General features: G+C 41.8%; 1 protein-coding gene across 12 annotated transcripts in view; it reads left to right on the forward strand.

Annotated features, from left to right (window-relative positions):
* Window positions 1-19221, forward strand: part of EYA4 (EYA transcriptional coactivator and phosphatase 4) — a 211549-nt gene that overhangs the window by 109883 nt on the left and 82445 nt on the right. For all 12 annotated transcript variants that reach the window (XM_043542948.1, XM_043542952.1, XM_043542942.1 and 9 more), the window contains one exon: window positions 4617-4666. In XM_043542948.1, coding sequence (XP_043398883.1) covers window positions 4617-4666 — 50 coding nt within the window. The remainder of the gene's footprint in view (window positions 1-4616; window positions 4667-19221) is intronic.

A 19221-nucleotide genomic window follows, 5' to 3' on the forward strand; every position in this document is an offset into this window, starting at 1 on the left:
ATGTAAAATATTTTTTAAGGTCAGCAAAGCGTATTTTACTGTACTGTTGGGATAGTTGTAGAGAAGAAATTGTGTTTGTTTCTTGTAACCACTTGAAAGAGCATCCCTTACATACACCTCTCTTAAGAAATAATTTTTCTATTTATTAATTTTTTTCTCAGGAGGAGAGCCCTTAATTAGTTGCACAATCTAGATTACGTGAGATCCCAGAGGTAAGGTCAAGTGTACGGTGTACTCATACTGCACATTTCCCTCACACATCAGTCATAGACAAATAGCACCATCTATACCAGATACTTAAACTTCATTTAAAATTTCTGTCACTCCTCATTTTGCTTTTGTTGAGCGCCTGTCCACCTCACAAGGCACACATAATACAAGATTGGGTTTTTTTATACACCAGTGTTCTCTGTTTTTCTGTCACTCTCTTTTTATGGTAAGCTAGTGTTTTATATTTATTAACGTACACTGCAAAGGAATATCACAATATTTTAATGCTTTGAGTTATTCTGTAATATGTGTTTCTTGTCTATATCCACAGCACTGAATTCAGATATCTTAGAGCATAAGTTATTTATCCTTTAGCTCCTGTGCAAGTAGTAGTTCTGCCCACCAAAGGACATGATATTGCTTTTACTTGTTCTGTTGATCCATTGATGATAACCATTTAAAGACTTAGGAATGGGAAAATATTGTATAAGTGATAGTTAATACAAATGATAAGGAGATACCAGCGGATGGCTTGCAACTGAGTACAAGTTTAAGAATGGCAGTGTGAGTAGTTTAATTGGGAATTTTTTACCAATAAGTTACTAAACTATGTAAATTAATATTTTGAAATATGCATTCATTTTATATGCGAAGTGGAGGGATCCTTTTCCTACCAAGTTAATTTTATACCTGTTTAGTGAGATACTGTGTTTATGAAAGAACAGTCTTCCTATCAAGAGAAAAGATTAGTGACATTTCAGTTTCTTTTAACTATTTTGAATTTGTCTTCTGAAAAAATCTCCTGTACTTTGGATATTTCATATACTGTATTTGTACAAGTACATTGTGGACTTCTGCTGCTATCTAGGATAGCTAGGCGTCCAGTTTTCAACCAGAATGCCCGGCTGAAAAGGGAGTCTGGTGGCTCCGGTCCGGTTAGCGGCACAGCGGGGCTAAGAGTCTGGTTAGCGGCGCAGCAGGGCTAAGGCAGGGTTCCTGCCTGACCTTGCTCCATGTGGCTCCCAGAAGCAGCCAGCATTTCCCTCCGGCTCCTAAGCACAGGGGCGCCATGGGGGATCCGCACACTGCCCTGCCCCCGAGCACCGGCTCCGCAGCTCCCATTGGCCAGGAACCACAGCCAGTGGGAGCTGTGGGGGTGGCGCCTGTGGGCAAAGGCAGTGTGCAGAGCCCCGTGGCCACCCCTGCGCCTAGGAGCCGGAGCGGGAACATGCTGGCCACTTCCAGGAGCCACCTGAGGTAAGTGCCACCCAGAGCCCACACCCCTCACCCCCTCCCACACTCCAAACCCCTAATTTCTGGCCCCACCCTGGAGCCCGCACTCCTAGTTGGAACCCTCTCCCAACCCCAACCCCCTGCCCCAGACCGGAGCCCCCTCCCACACTCCAAGCCCTTCATCCCCAGCCCCACTCCAGAGCCTGCACCACCAGATGGAACCCTCACCCCTTCCCGCATCCCAACCCCTTGCCCCAGCCCAGTCAAAATGAGCAAGTGAGTGAGGGTAGGGGAGAGTGAGCGATGGAGGGAGGGGGTAAAGTGAGCAGGGGTAGGGTCTCAGAGAAGGGACAGGGCAGGGGTGGGGCCTCGGGGAAGGGGTGGGCAAGGGTGTTCGGTTTTCTGCAATCTGTTGGCAATCCTACTGCTATCATCTTAATGCCAGTTTTGTGTATTATATACGGTATTTGTTACTTGGCTGTGCACTTGTGTTCCAAACTTACCTTGCTCACATTCCTTATCTAGTATCAGAGGGGTAGCCATGTTAGTCTGGATCTGTAAAAGCGGCAAAGAGTCCTGTGGCACCTTATAGACTAACAGACGTATTGGAGCATAAGCTTTTGTGGGTGAATACCCACTTCGTCAGATGCATGTAGTGGAAATTTCCAGAGGCAGGTATAAATATGCAAGCAAGAATCAGGCTAGGGACTACTTAGGAACTGTCCAGTTTGGCTGATGTGCCAGCAATGCCCCTCTGCTATGTACATGATGGCGTATATTACATTGGTGGACATGCAGGTGAATGAACCGGTGGCGGTGTGGCTGATCTGGTTAGGTCCTGTGATGGCGTCGCTGGTGTAGATATGAGGGCAGAGTTGGCATCGAGGTTTGTTGCATGGATTGGTTCCTGAATTAGAGTTACTATGGTGCGGTGTGTCATTGCTGGTGAGAATATGCTTCAGGTTGGCGGGTTGTCTGTGTACATTGGCCAAACTGGACAGTCCCTGCATAAAAAGATAAATGGACACAAATCTGATATTAGGAATGGCAATATACAAAAACCTATAGGAGAACACTTCAATCTCCCTGGACACACAATAGCAGATTTAAAGGTAGCCATCCTGCAGCAAAAAAACCTCAGGACCAGACTTCAAAGAGAAACTGCTGAGCTTCAGTTCATTTGCAAATTTGACTCCATCAGCTCAGGATTAAACAAAGACTGTGGATGGCTAGCCAACTACAAAAGCAGTTTCTCCTCCCTTGGTGTTCACACCTCAACTGCTAGAAGAGGGCCTCGTCCTCCCTGATTGAACTAACTTCATTATCCCTAGCCTGATTCTTGCCTGCATATTTATACCTGCCTCTGGAAATTTCCATTACATGCATCTGACGAAGTGGGTATTCACCCACGAAAGCTTATGCTCCAATACGTCTGTTAGTCTATAAGGTGCCACAGGACTCTTTGCTGCTTATTCCTTATCTAATGTTTCTTTAATAAACAGCAACTTTGTGGACAGCAGGCCTTTGCAGTGGTATTTTTATCTGAATGTTTCCAAAGCTCTGACCATCTCATTTTGCTATGCAAGAACTTTCTTCACTTTTTAAGCTGCACCACTACTCTTATTGCAGATTTTCACTGCATTACCTAATTATAAAACCTGTTGTTCCTTTTGCAGTTTGAAAAAAATCACACATTGAGAATTAAGCAAGATGACTAAGCAGATATTCGTGTTTGCTGGAGTGAGAATTATGGCAAAAATAAAACAAAACAGATATTGAATCAGATGGGGTTTTTTTAATTTGGTTTTATTTTGTTTTTATGATTATTTGTAGCTGGCATCTGTTACGGTAAATGTGCTGTTAAAATTAGCACCAAAAGAAAATTTCCATTATTGCTACTGACTAGTACTCTATACAATTTACTATTGTATGTAACATGATTATTCTTTAAGATCCAGAAATCAAATGAGTAAAAATGGCTTTCTAGAATCATTCTTGTATTTGCACATCTCAGAGTAGTGTTGCATGGTATCCATTCGAAGTCTTGAAAGGTGGCATTTTTAAAAGTGCTCAATATTGGCCTAACTCTATTCCCATTGAATTCTATAGGAGTTTTGCCGTTGACTTTGATGGGAAAAGTTCAGCAGTGTTGTATATTTTTGAAAATCCCACCCTCACTGTCTGTCAGTCACTCTTTTTAAGACAGTATAACAAAAGGAGGATTTGACAATAGAAGTACCTTTTGATCAAGGTACTGTAAATGTAAATGATCAGAATTTGAATATTTATTGGTAACAGGGGGAGTGTGCAGTAAGCATAAGTGATACTAAGTAAGCCTGAGTGTCTGTAAATGAGTTTAGCTGGTCTTAATAGGAGGAATTTTGATATCTCAACCAAGTCATTAGATTGTACGTTCAACAAAATGTTTGTCTCACTGAAAGTGCCTGAAATTTAAATTACCAAAAGGTGCAAATTGCACTACTCCAGAAGCCCCCAACACCATAGAGGGCCTGGACAAGAGTAGTTTATATTTTTAGTTGGAGGGTTTTTTTTCTCCTTTCGTTGGCTTACAGCAGTATATCACAAAGATGAATCTGAAGGTTGAACTAGAGTATATATAATTGTATATTGTGGATATATGTGAAAAAATGTGTACATGATATGTAAACTTCATTGACACATTATGAAAATACATTAAACATATAGTTACCGGATTCAGAAAATGAAAATTAATGTCTGAATTATTTAGCTAACACTGCACTTTGCCCCAGAATCTGGTGTTTATTATTGTGAGCTTTAGCAGGAAACAGAAGCAGTATCAATTGGGAAAACATTTCTTTACTGAACTGAGAACAGTATGGCTTTCTAGTTTCTAAGTGGGGAACCTGGTTCTTTGGTTTCTTTGTTCCTAGTTAGACTACTCCCAAGCTATTTTAGTTGAAAATTTTACATACTAATGGAGTCTAGGGAAGTGCAGTTGGCAGCTGTTCATGGGATAATAATGAAACACACTGTTTAGTACTGCATACTGCTGCTGTAAAATGCGGGAAGTATTTTATAGATATCATGGTGAGCAGAGCTGTATCCACTTTAAGCGATGTAAGTGCATGAACTGTGAGTGAGGAAGTTGTGTTTTCATATGAGAGTAACTGGCAATCATTTTGCTTTTTCAGATAAAGAAAACGTGCACAGAATCAGATGTTTCAGAGGCTCAGAATTCCAGGTACAGTAACTAAAGTAAATACTTAATGAGAAGAACATGGTGATATGAAGCAATATGGAAGCTATATAGCAAAAGGCATGAGAGATTAGTATTGCAAAGAGTTAATGAGTCTGGCTAGATTACTTTTAAATGCATTTCATCCCAGAGGTGGTATTGATTTTTGCAGTTACTGATAAGCATTGAGATTGGGGATGGATGGGGGGTGGAGAGAGTTTTGATAGTGTATTAATAGTGATTTGTCACCTTCAGTTTAGAAGAGAATCCCATTTAAAACAATAAATATTGTAGTAAAGTCTCTAGATCAATTTTTTTTCTCGTCCCTTTCTGCACCTGTGATTGTTGCCATTCATTTAGTATTGCTATTTACTTTCAGTGCCAGCAGATCAGTTTTTATTTGGGTAAAGATCCTTTTACCATTATTTTTTTTTAAATGTTTACTTGTGCAAAATGTGCTAATGTTCATATGTTGGGAAAATTGCATACACTTCTCAAAAAGTATGTATTAAAATGATTTTTTTCCTAATGTTATATGTAAGAAGAAAAGGAAATTAATGTAACTTAAATGGGGTCACTATCCCTGTCTATATTTTGGACAAGTGATGCAATAATTACTGCAAATGAGCCATCCAGCATGTACATTATTGGTGGTTATTAAATTCTTAAGACACAGGGCATTGTTTTGTCTAAGATTTGTGGAGTGAAACATTTTGTAGGCTGTCATTATGTCTTATTTCTGTTTACAAGAGCTATATTTCAGTTTCACAGGGAAAAAAAGTTTAATCACGAAAAGAAAAACACAAAATAAACCTAAAGTAACATTAACAGTCTGATTGAAACACAAAAAAGCTAAGAAATTAAAAATTACTGAAACTTTACTATGCTTATGTCTGGATATTGCAGCTTTAATGTATGCAAGACCTCTGACTGGTTGGGACACAATAATACCTATGGACAATAGAATAGTTGTGAGTAGTGCTGTACAGTATGTCAGAATTTCTTTGATTTGCTTTTTATATTCTTCAGTTGCACATGCACAGCTTCTATTGGGTTCAGTAGGAGTTGTACTCATAACTGAGCACAGACTATGAGGCCTGATGTTGCTTCCATTGAAGTCCATGGGAATTTGAACCTTTGATCTTCCTTTAATAATAATCTAATATAAATTTTGTCCTCCCCTTCCCCTCCTCTCCCCCCCCCCCCCCCCGGCCTGGTATTTTTGATTGAAAATTAAGTTTCAGTTTTAATAACCTCACAGCTCTATACAAGTACTTGTAATGCTGTATTTATAGCTAGAAGCAAGTTTTTATGCCAGAGTTTGATATACGATGCAACTGTTGTCTTAGAATGGAATCACTGACAGACCTTTGACAAGAGTGGCGCTAGAGGGCACTGCTATAGCCCACAAAGTTTTAAAGCCTGGAGCAAGGTAATTCTTCTCAAATAAGTCTTAAGTGAAAACACTGCACATAAAATGAAACATCAGCATAAAAATGAATGCTGGAGACACATTGCCTTACCGAACGGCTGCTGGCTTGGGACTTAAGGCCAATATCATTCATTTATTTAGCTAGCTTTATAGTGTGTTGGTTTTGGATTTGAAACTATTACAATAAATGCAGATGGAAAGTGTTTTTACAGTAGGGAAGTAATTAAATTGGGTGTGGGAACTTTGTCAGGAGAATTCTTGGAGTGACATGTGTGTATCAGCAAATTCTTTGTCTTGCTTGGCGTTGGTTCCTCTTTTAGTAAGAAACTTTCAAGATACAGATGTGACTGGTAAATTTGGGCAGAGGGAATCTACTAGCTTATGCAATGTATCAGGGCAAAGAATGCCTTACAGAAGTATCCTACCATATGTGTGATAAAGCTCAATCATCAACAGCAGTCATTTCTCATTTATACAAAATGGTTGTCAAGCTGACGGATATTTAACAACAAACATGCGCAGGAAACTACAGTTAGAAGATTTGCAAGCATGATAGATGGAATGATTTTCTCTGAACACACAAATGTGCAAGAAAATGTGCATTAATCTTTAATATCTCAATCACACACAAATTTTGACCCATATATTTTCAAGCAGGACATGAGAATTTAGACATGTACATTTTGTGAGAGTTTCCTGGGAGTGATTGGCTAAATCTCCTACGTCCTGTTTTGAAAGTGCTTTCCTTTATCTCTCTCTCTCTAGATATTTATGTTTCATCCATTGCTGTGGTATCTGGGGATATCCGTATTATTAAATTCTTTCCTTTTGTTTAAAAATTAAATGATCTGTTAGAAGGTTTAATAGCTTCCCAACATAATAAATTCCTATTATTTAATTTTAGATCCACTGTTAAATTGAGAGAGAGGTTATGACTTGACAAGAGTCATACTGCCAATCAGTGGCAGAGTCAGAAATAGCACGGAGTAGCACTGACTCTCAGGCCACTGTTCTAAACGCCAGATAACATGAACACATAATCAGATTCATCCGTCAGTAACTCTGGAGATGTAGTTCAAGGGTGCAGCGTACGTAATATGCATCTGCACAATGTACATTGCACTGCATTTTCTCGTGTTCTCAGTTTAATTTACTATGGGTGTGCTATTGAGAGGTGCTGACGACCTTTTCCCCATGTTGAATTTAATGTAATTTAAGTAAATGCTGAGTTACTGTGCTATGCATGAGATGCTTAACTTCACTGTTCCCAGTGAGAATTTGTAGAAAAACCTTAAGTCACATTTTGTTGATACTGTATATCAAAGCACAAATCTAATCTCCTTACATATAATATTTATGTAGCTGTGGCACTTTTGTCTTCAGTGTTTTACAAACATGAGTTAATATTCATCATTTTCAAAGTTATATGACATGTTGTTGTTTTTTTTAACCAAACTGGATGCCTGCTAGATCTAGTTATTCCCTCCCTCATCCAGAACCAAACCTCGCAGGCAGAAACTGGATGAACTATAAGAAATGAGTGAAATATTAGACTATTTCAGATTCTGAAAACTGGTAGATTGGTAAATATCAAAAACGTAGAGCCCCATGCTCCCATCTGCGTTCACACCCCTTCTTATGAAAGGGAGAATTTCATCCCTTTTGCCTAGCCCAGGGAAGCTCCTCAACCAAGGCTTTTTAGTGTTCTAGCCCCAGTCAGCGTGGGCTCCTCTGAATTCTCCTCCCCCACTCCGCAGATGCCTTTCCTCCCCACCTACTCTGCTCAACTAATGGGGTTCTAGAGAGAACTGTAATGGTGGAGGTCCTAGAAGCATGACTTCTGCAGGAGCTGACTTGTGCCACCAGCTGAGCCCTTGTAATCCACGGTCAAGGGAACAAAACTCCTGTTTTTTCCCCTCTGGTGGAGGGGGATGAGAAATCATAGCCCACTAACAGAAGAATGAGTAGAACATTCAGTGAGCTGAGTGTTAGAGAGTTTCTTCTGCCCTGCATGAGGTAATCCCACTCCAGGGAAGAATGGAGGCAGAGAGAAAATATGTAATGTGTCAGGATGGTATTTATGAATAAAAAGAACACTTGAAGATCTTGGGAAATCATTTTGTGGCCTGTAGATGGAGGTTAGCTGACCTTAAATTACTTCTAAAAATACATGGAGATGGTAAAAAAAAAACTCATGGCTTCTATTACTCACAGAAGCATGCATCTTTGTGTTGGCAAGGTGCAAGGAGGCACTTTGCTTCACAAACTAAAATAAATAATTTTTATGCGTATCTTTAATATCAATCTGACAGATCAATTATCTAATGATACGCACTTTCTCCCCATTTATCCTTTTCCTATTTTTTTAATTCAAAAAGTAAAAAGAACAGGAAACTTCTACCAGACACTATAGTGCAACACAGGCACACTAGCAATTATATTACATACTCTCACAGTTAGTTAGACAAAGCTCATCCCTGAGCACGTGGTTACTTCAAGAATACATGTCCAACAAAAACAGCTGCCAATCTCCAGGGAAGCAATGTGATGAAGAAACACATTTGTCAGCTAAACCACTCATGATGTTCTGAATAGAATTGAGGATTTTTATATCACAAATATAGGTCTCCAATATTTCACCAAAATGAGAACCTCCATTAGCTATAAGAAAAGGAGTACTTGTGGCACCTTAGAGACTAACCAATTTATTTGAGCATAAGCTTTCGTGAGCTACAGCTCACTTTGAGCTGTAGCTCACGAAAGCTTATGCTCAAATAAATTGGTTAGTCTCTAAGGTGCCACAAGTACTCCCTTTCTTTTTGCAAATACAGACTAACATGGCTGTTACTCTGAAACTGTCCATTAGCTATCACAGCAGTAGTGTCAGTGTGTAGGCTGCACCATCCATTACATGGTGTGTGTATGTGTGTGTGTGTCTCTCTCTCACACACGCTCACACACACACCTTATTACAAAAGGTGTGTCTGAAAATCTAAATTACTTCTAATTCTTCACCCATAAAATTTTTTGAGTATCTGCCATGAAAGGAATATACACCTGTTTATTTTGCTGTTTGCCTCAATTTCCTGCCAGCTGTTGTTATTCTCTGTGTGTGGTATGCATAGTTTTCTCCAAAGCCAGTATTAACACTGCTTTTTTAATTAGCTAATTGGTTTGGTTGTGGTGTTGAATAGTAGTAAGAGCTGTACCTTTTAGGATCCTTCCTTTAGACCTAAGCACATTGCATCTATACCTTGGAGCCAGTGTTATCAATATAAATTGACCTATATTTATGATTTTATGAGCTGTATTGATACAATATGAGTCCATTACCTACCAGTGTTTGTATCTGCATGAGAAGAGCAGCAGCTCCTTTGAGACCAGTGAAAGAGAACAATGGATGCTTTTTGGTGCTGAGCACTTTTTGAAAATCTGGTCACTAAATGGGAGCTTTAAGACACCAAGATCTTTGGGAAATCTGGCCCTAAATGTCCAAAGCAAAGAAGCATAGGGTTATCATAGGGGAAAGTACTGTGACTAACCATAGAATTATCATTTGATAGAATTATTATATATTAGACATCACCTTCAAATGGAGGATTTATTCTAACAGACAGGCACAACTGATCTGACTTAAGTTTACTGAAAGAGCTTTAACCAAGAATTGTAATGATCTTTAGGTTTCTGTCATGAGAGTCTTTATCTTATTGTAATATTCTGTAGTGTAGTACACTGCACCTATTTACCAGACTGAGACCTCACCTTGCAATTTCTGAGTCTCCGTTCAAGCAGATCTCCTCTCCAATCCTTTTCCCTGCAGCTATTGATTTCTACCGCTAAATATCAGAGTGCTGGGATCCAGCTGCTACCTCCAAATTTTCTATTCTGTGATCTAATCTGCATTGCATTCTGGGGCACACCAAATCTCTGAGCATGCCAGTTTGCATGACCTTGGGGCTTGGAGCAACCCACTCTCTCTCGCAATCGAACACAAAGCAGGTAGCTCGTGGGTCTGTATTTACAAAATGAAGAAGAGGTTCTGAGATTAACCACCAAGAAAGGGGCGGGGAGTTATTAGAGTGCCAATGGCAGTCTCCAGAAATATAGGTGTTGGTGGTGATCCCAGTAGTTGGAAATAACAGCTGTAAGAGATTACATAAAAAATATTGGTTTGTGGTTAGTATGTGCATACTCATGCTTTAAATTTCAGGTGTGATACCATATATAAACAAGTTAGTTCACTTTCTCTCTTTCCTATTTTAAAAGCTAGCACTAGGTAGAACGTATTTTTCTGTGTGCTATGTTTAGTCTTAGCGAGGCTAGACTGGCTCATCTAGGCCAGGGCTAGTCCACGTGACAGAGGCTGTGGAGACTCAAAGCACTCTTGTGGAGACTCAGCATATACCAGGAAAAGGAGTTTGACTGGTGTACTTAATCCACCTCCCTGAACAACATATGCTATACCAGCAAAAGGACTCCTTTGCTAGTATAAAGACGGTCGTCTTTTTTTCACACCTCTACCCTGGCACAGTTTTGTAGTGTAGACCTGGCCTCAGACACTGTCCTGGGTAGGGGATGGTGCGGAGCTGCACCGTCCATGGAGAACTTAGGGAAGCTCATTGAAGCATCGTCCCTCCCTTTGTTTCCCAATGCACTACTCATGGCCCCACTTCCTGTTAGGAATAAGGCACTGCAGCTGTGCCTGCCCAGTCTCCTGTCAGCCTACTGAGCACAACTGGACTGCACAAGCCTGATGGAATGCCTGCCTGTGATTGGCTGAGAAAGCTAGAAGGCTTGTTCTTGAGCCCAGCAGCAGTAGTAGTTCCCTGGCTGCTTAAAGCGTTTGTCCACAGCTGCGAAAACTCCTTTGGCTGCTTGTTCTCAGCCTTGCTGTAGTCCCTCTTTTGCCTTGTTTGAGCCCTGCTGCTGCATGGACCCAGTTCTGCCTCCCCTGCCCTCCATTCTTCTAGGTATCCATGAAAAAGCCTGTGACAGATAACTGTTGTGGAGCTGATGCAAGGAGAATGAATGTATATGTAAGCGGGGGAATAGTCCCGCTATTGTGGGGAACTTTCCTGGCTTCTGCACCACCCCAGTGAAGTGGGCTAGCGAAAGGATCTGAGTCCTCGCTCCCACTTCCTTTACCTGGTGGCCTCCCTGCCCTTGAGGACTCCCCTTCCACTCTCCTGTCTGGCAGAGTCCCCAACAAGGCTGGGCCCAGGATTCCTGGGGGGCTCGACCCCCAATCCTGCTGTGGTCACCTAGGACTTGGGGCTAGGGTGTCCCCACTCCGGGGTACTCTCTCTGCACTGGGCACTTCTCTGACCCACTGACCATTACATACAAGTTAAAGCAAATGCAAGTTATTTAATCAACAATTAATTTTAAAGAGAATAAGGAAAAATGGGAAAGGTTAAAGGAAACACATCAACCCGCTCTGTGGCAGGGAACATCACAAACAGTGTCTCTGGAATGTCAGGGCAGTTCACAGTCTGTTCCTTGTAAGTCCCAGGCTGCCTTCTCAGGCCCTGGCTGTGCTGCAGGGATGCTGTGGGTTGGACACTTGCTCTGGTGGTGGCCCCACGCTCTCAGGCTCTAAGTGGTAGGACCCTTCTTCCCAATGTCACCCCCACCCTGTCGGGGTTACGATCCAAGCCTGGCCTGCAGAGCCTCTTGGCTGAGGTGTCTCCTTGTGCTGGGCCCACTGCCCAGGGTCCCCCTCGCTCTCCCCAGCTGCTCACTGCACCCAGCTCCAGACTGCTCCAGCCCCAGCTGCACCACTCTGTCTCTGCACTGCTGCTGCTGCTCTGCCTCCAGCTCCCTGGGCTGCTTCTTTGGCCCCTCTGGATCTGGTTGCTGCAGCTCTGCTCCCAGGACAGGTCTGCTCTCTCTGGGCTGTGCCCCTGGCTTTCGGGCTGCAGCTCTGCTCCCAGGACAGGGTCTGCTCTCTCTGGGCTGCTTTTCTGGCCCCTCTGGCTCTGGTTGCTGCAGCTCTGCTCCCAGGACAGGTCTGCTCTCTCTGGGCTGTGCCTCTGGCTTTGGGGCTGCAGCTCTGCTCCCAGGACAGGGTCTGCTCTCTCTGGGCTGCTTTTCTGGTCCCTCTGGATCTGGCCCAGCTCTGCTCCCCAGCTCAGCTTAGGCCCCTGCTTTCTCCTTAGCTCGGCCCCACTCTGACCGAGGCAAATCCAGCTCACACAGAGGATGGGACCTCCCTGGCCTCCTGACTCCCTGATTAGCCTGCTCGCCCTGTCATTCAGGCTGACCTGGAGCATTGGCCTCTCCCCATTGTTCCTGGGGGCTGTCAGTCTCAGGGTCCTGATTCCCCATCAACTCTTTCCCTTTTAGTACTGGGAGCTAGCCAACCAAAACATCCCCACTGAATGTTAGTAAGGGGGCAACAGTCCCCTTACATATATACCCGCATAACCAATGGCAGTGAAAGGGTTGGTTTTATTTTTAGATTAGTGTCTCCTTTTTTCTCCAAAGCTATTTAATTCCAGGAGGGAATAAATGCACCGTAAAAATATTTAGTTGCCAGGAAAATAGTTTAGCAACAGTCAGTTGGTACATAATGTTTTTCTAAAGAAATGAATAAGCAACAGATACACCAGCACAGATGTTTTGTATGAAAAGTTGGTAATAGAATTAAGTAAGTTGAAATTGAAAGTCTGATATAAGTGGTTGTGAAAAGTATGAACTAATGTTTTCAGTCAGCCATAGGGCCTGATTCTGCAAATACTTCACAATGTAGTGTTTACTTCAATGGGAATACACACAGTTGAAAACACCACTCCCAGCAGTAAGTATTGGCAGAACTGGGCCCAGATTTCTCAGGCAAGATAATGGCTCACACAAAAGTATCACAATTTTCCAATTTTAAATTGCTATGTTATGGAATAAGGTTACTATTAAATGAGTACATTGCGGAATTTGTACATTTTAATTGTAATTGATTTCTATTTATTATTTACAGAAAGATCAGTGTAATTATTTAGTCTGAGTCCATCAAAATAATGTAATTTGTCAGATGGTTATGCAAATGTATGTAGTGCAGCAAAGCATAAAATTCGTGACAACTGTATTACAAAAAAAACCCCTAAAATTTTTGTTACCTTACCATGAAAATATCAATATGTGACTGTATTTAAGATATGTATAGAGAACCAATTTGTGTGCTACGTATCTTACCTGTTGGCTATCCTCTGACATACTAAGAAGTTAACTTCAGAATTTTAGTCTTACTATTATTACAGAAGAGACCTGATCCAAAGCCCACTGCTGTCAGTTGGTGCCTTTCCACTGATTTAAATTGGCTTTGGATCAGGCCCCAAAAGAGCTCTATAAATATATATGGGATAATTACATAAATTACTATAATCTATTTAGAGTACAAACAAAGGGGTATGGAGGAATCACGGAGAGAAGTTTGAGTGGCTTGTGTTCACAGAATCTTGAAATGTGTGTGTCCTTATTCACAATTTTTTGATGCAGCTTTATACGTTTGAGGTTTGTTACAAAAGAAAACATTATTTTTATTAAAATCATGCACAAAATCTCTATCTCTGTACCTTTGTTAATAATTTGTGGGCATGCTTCCAAGGCCATTAAAGTTAGTGGAAAGACTCCCATTGACCTGAGTGAACTTTGGATCAAGCCTGGTAAAAGTTTGTAAGAAACCAGAAAAATAGGAGACAAAGTTTGAAAAGATGTTTTTCAAACATAGAAAGTTCTCTTTCAAACAATTTATTTACATATTTATGTACAATGGGATGGTAAAAACCGTATCATATCAAAAATAAATGAGCCATTTCTCAAACAGTTACGTGAAGTTCAAGTGTATAAATACTGGATAATACCCTATGAGGTAAAAGCTGTGGGGGTTTTAAACTAATTACTATAATACAAAAACAAACCAATCACCAACAACAATAACTAAAGTTATATTTGGAGATGGAAGAGTCCTCTCTGACAAAAACAACATATGCTATACAAGTTCTTAATTTTTCTTTAACGATTGGTGAGATTTTACCATTCTATTTGTGAACTGTGGTAGATAACATCATATAATGCACACAGTGCATGCTGAAGTTTTAAAATATGAAGTGTTTATTATGCTGCACAAAATATTTTCCCCTTACAATATATAGTCAGCCTTCCTCTCACCCGTGTATGTGAAATCTGTTTGAATCCATGGAATATTGGTTTGAATGATGGCTCTGATTTTTTATACTGTACTTTTCCAAAGAAAACACAAAATGCAAACATAAAGTTATCATTTGCCACATAGCGCAGATTTCGTGAGTGCTCCAGGGCTGGAGCACCCACGGAAAAAAATTAGTGGGTGCTTAGCACCCACTGGCATCCAGATCTCCCCCCACCCCCGGGCGCCTCCCGCCCACTGCAATCAGCTGTTCTGCAGCGTGCAGGAGACACTGGGGGGGAGAGGGAGAAGCAGGGATGGGGCACGCTCGGGGGAGGGGGTGGAACTGGGTGGGAAGAGGCGGGGCAGCAGAGGAGCAGGGATGGGAAGAGGCAGGGTGGAGTGCTGGATTGGGAGAAGGGTTGGGGCGGGCCCTGGGGCGGAGCAGGGGCAGGAAGAGGTGGGGCGTGGTAGGGGCTTGGGGAAAGGGGGGGGGGGGGGGGTGAGGCCGGAGGCAGAGCGGAGGTTTGAGCACCCCCAGGGCCCAGACGAAGCCGGTGCCTGTGATTTGCCATTTCTTATTTATTCACACACAAGTAAGCATCTCTCCTTAAAAACAATGAAATTGAAAAGCGATTTAATGGCTTATAAATAGGCCATTCTTTAGCTTGATGGGAGAATGCATCCCCTATCAGTTTTATAAAAGCCACAATTAAGCAGCCTCTTAGCCCAAGCCCAAGAGCCCAAGTCAGCTGGCATGGGCCAACTGTGGATTTTTAATTGCACTGTAAACATACCCTTATTGCAGTAGTTCTCAACCGGACGTCCGGGGCCCTCTGGTGGGCCACGACCAGGTTTTAGGGGGGCTACCAAGCAGGGCTAGCATTAGACTCGCGGGGGCCCAAGGCAGAAAGCTGAAGCCCCACCGCATGGGGCTGGGGCCATGAGCTCCACCATCTGGTGCTGAAGCCAAAGCCTGAGCAACTTAGCTTCACTGGGCCCCCTGTGGTGTGGGTCTTCAGGCAGTTGGCTTGCTTTCTGCCCCCTAATCCTGGCCCTGGCTTTTATGTGCAGAAAACCACTTTTATTCCTGGGAAATTCTGCGTCCTTGCGCAGTGCAGAATTTTTCAAAAATTAATGTGTTTTGCGCAGAATTTCCTTTCCCCCACAAAAATGGGCTTCATTTGGGCTTCATTCATGCTGGAACTGGCAGAGCATAGAACTCGCATATAGAAGACGGTGCCAGTGGGGAGGAGGAGAGAGCTAGAAGATTTCCGGCAGCTGCAGTTGCCAGCATGCTCTGAGGGAAGGAGAGGGGGTACGCAGGAAACTCTGTGCAAGACTGGGTCCGAGCATCAGGCTGTTTCTCTCTCTGGATCCGTGGGTTCGGGGGGGGGAAATGGGTGTCTGGTCTGGGGGGCCCTGCGGCTGGGTTCTGGCGGGGTGGGGGTTCGGGTGTATTGGCTGGGGGAGCATGACTGGCCTCTCGGAGGGAGGGGTTGTGGGTGTCTGGTCCCCCAGCTTGGCTCTGGGGGGAGAGGGATGTGGAGGGGGAGGGGGCAGACCAACAGGAACTGGGCTGTCATAGGGGTTTCTTTAACTCTCTACTCCTGGGGGAATTTTTTGGTGTGTCTGTACTGTTACAGACATACTTGTTGACAAGTATTTTGAAATAAATTACCAAAATAACCTGTAATTATGTAGTGTTATTTTTGACAAATAAAATTTGCAGAATTTTAAAATATTGGGTGCAGAATTTTTAATTTTTTGGCACTGAATTCCCCCAGGAGTAAACTATTGTGGCACAGCTGAGTTGTGGAGTTTTTAATAGCATGTTGGGTGGCCTCAGAAAGAAAAAGGTTGAGAACCCCTGCCTTATTGGACCAACTTCTGTTAATGAGAGAGACAAGCTTTTGAGCTTACACAGAGCTCTTCTTCAGGTCTGGGAAACATACTCAGTTAAATACATGGTGGAACCAATTTTTTAGCATAAGTAGGTAACACATTTCAAGGGACCATTCAAGGTGAAGTAGCCCATTAACACCCCTCCAGTCATGGGGGGAAGGAAAGGTGTCTGGGAGGGATGGTTGTTAGTGGGTCATAGATTGTTGTAATAAGTCATAAATCCAGTGTCTCTATTCTGTCCATGATTTTTAGTGTCTAGCAAAGTTATGAATTTAAGCTCCCAGGTTTGTCTTTTGTCATGTAGGTTTCCTTTGAGAATGAGTGACAGATCAGATATAGAGTGATGGCTTTGTGAAAAGTAATGTAAATATAAGTCCACATCACAGTATTTTACAATATCAGATTTTTTGAGACTGTCTGCTGAACCAGATTACCCAGCTCTCATTTTGAATTCAACTGGATTTATTCACAATCAAGCATGGTTTTATGTGCTTTGCTAAATGCGGTCTTTATGAGCCTCTCTGAGATTGACATGGGGGCTAAATTTGAAAATGATTTTTGGATGTAGACACCTGTCCACAGGAAACCAGACTGAAACCACCAACAGCACAAGTTTATTAACCATTATGGCACGCTGAGATAATCTTTTTTTATTGAATTTCTATGGAAGCTGGTGGGTTAAAAAGTTGGGGATAGTTAGGTAAGTGGCCTGTTTGATGTTCTTATAGAGACAATGGTAGTGACTCCATAGTTAATGTTGTGTCTAGCAGTCTGTTTTAAACTGCTTTCATAGCTCCTTCTCCTGTGTACCTTTTCACAGGAATGACATTTATACTTAAAGTTGCTCCAGTGCAAACTACATCACACAAATATTACTTTTAAAAATACGTAAATATTAAAAATATGGAAATAACCAGAGTAAATGATTTATAATTGACTTTCACAGTTTTTAATAATGATACTGACGTGTAAAAATCACTGTGCAAAACCCAGTCTTAACTCTGACCTATGAGACACTTACGAAATGGCTTTTATCACATTTATTTATAAGTATCTAAAATATTATTAGTGATATGGGTGTGTATATATATGTGTGTGTGTGTGTTTAAATATGTGTGTGTATATAATGTTATAGGGTTTATAAATAGTGATGAGCAAATAAGGGTTTTTTAGTTTGGTGGCTGAACTGAAAAATCTGGGGGGAAAAATGTGTCTGGGGTCAGATTAATATAGAAATTCTTTGGTTTTCTTCTCACCAAAATAAAAGCCAAAAAAATTTTGGAAGGGATTAATGAAACATTCCACTCTAAATGAAAAGATTCTACCTGAAATTAAATGTTTAATTTAGAATGAAACTATTTGTTTTACCCAACGCATTTTTTGTTTGTTTTGGGGGATGGAGATATATAATATTTGTGTGTGTTTTAAATGGTATCAAGTCATACACATGTTGGACACTTTTGAAACATTTAAACTTTTTTGATTTTTAAAAAGTATTTTGGGGAGAAACTATTCACCAAATTTGAACCCGAATTCAAAACTGCAAATTAACTATTTGTCCAAAAAAAAATTTTCCCAGCTCTATTTATAAATGTCGTATGAGCCAACATTAAGGCAATTATTGGATTGTATAAAGTAAATGTTTACCTGACATTCTACTGTTAGTAAAGCCCTGAAATCAGTTGACTTCAATAGGCTTTGGATTAGGCCCTAACTACATATAAAAAACCCTGGCCCCTATCCTGCAAACGTTGGAGCTTAACTTGAACCATGTGAGTAGTCCCACAGGTTTCAATGGAACTACTCACATGCTTTAAGTTAAGCACATACTTAAATAGTGTGCTGCATCAGGGCCAGAGTGCTCAGTATCTTGCCATATTGTACCCTGTAATAATGTAAATAAATAAATGATATATAATACACATACACACTTCAAAATGAAAAGCAGTACTTGTGGCACCTTAGAGACTAACCAGTTTATCTGAGCATAAGCTTTCGTGAGCTACAGCTCACTTCATCGGATGTTCCCCAAACAGCCATTACAATGCCAATGTCACTGGTGCCCAATTTGAATTAGGGCATGTCTACATTTCCAGCTGGGACTGTGATTCCCAGCTTGAGGATACCTACACTATCTACACTTGAGGATACTACACTTGAGGATACCTACACTATCTGTGATTGAGCTAGTGCACTAAAAATTGTGTGTGTGCGCGCGCGCGTTAGCGTTGCCAACTCTGACTGAAGCTCTTCCGTGAGATTTTTTCCCCCAACATGATGTAATGTCTTTTTCTTAAAATATCCTATTAAAATCTCCCAGATGGCTTTCAATAGTCACTGAGAGATCGATGCTGATTCCGGGAGACTCCAAGCCAATCCTGGAGGGTTGGCACCCCTAGTGCATGTGTGTGGCTGTGGCAGCGGAAGCGGTGGAAGGGTTTAGGATGGTAGTTCTCAAACTGTTGTACTGGTGATCCCTTTCACATAGCAAGCCTCTGAATGCGACCCCCCCACTTATAAATTAAAAACACTTTTTAATATATTTAACACCATTATAAATGCTGGATGCAAAGTGGGGTTTGGGGTGGAGGCTGAAACTCGTGACCCCTCCCCATGTAATAACCTCGCAACCCCATCAGGAGTCCCGACCCCCAGTTTGAGAACCTCTGGTCTTGTAGCCCCAAGTATGTACCTGTCTGAGCCCACAGGTGTGTACTTAGGGTAGCTAACCCCTCCCTTCACTTGCCCTGCTGTGACTACGCTTTACTTTTAGCATGCGAGCCTGGTCAGAGCAAGCTGCAAGTATGTCTCCTCGAACTGAGAACCATGCCCCCAGCTACAAGTATTTCCTTAGTCGTAACACAGGGGCGAAAGGCATATTAATCCATTACTGTTCCTTGAATCATGCACTACATTCACATACACCTCTTTAGGAGGAAGATCTGTGGGTAAAATGTTTTACTGAATAAAATGTAAAATCCCCTTCATTCAGTTAAAAAATAAAGTATCTGATAAAGGGCTGAGGTGCTTCAGCCTCTGCAGCCACAGCTTTATCTTATTTCCTTTCATTATCTTTCAACCCTT

This window comes from Chelonia mydas, chromosome 3 (assembly GCF_015237465.2).
Source record: "Chelonia mydas isolate rCheMyd1 chromosome 3, rCheMyd1.pri.v2, whole genome shotgun sequence".
NCBI lineage: Eukaryota > Metazoa > Chordata > Testudines > Cheloniidae > Chelonia > Chelonia mydas.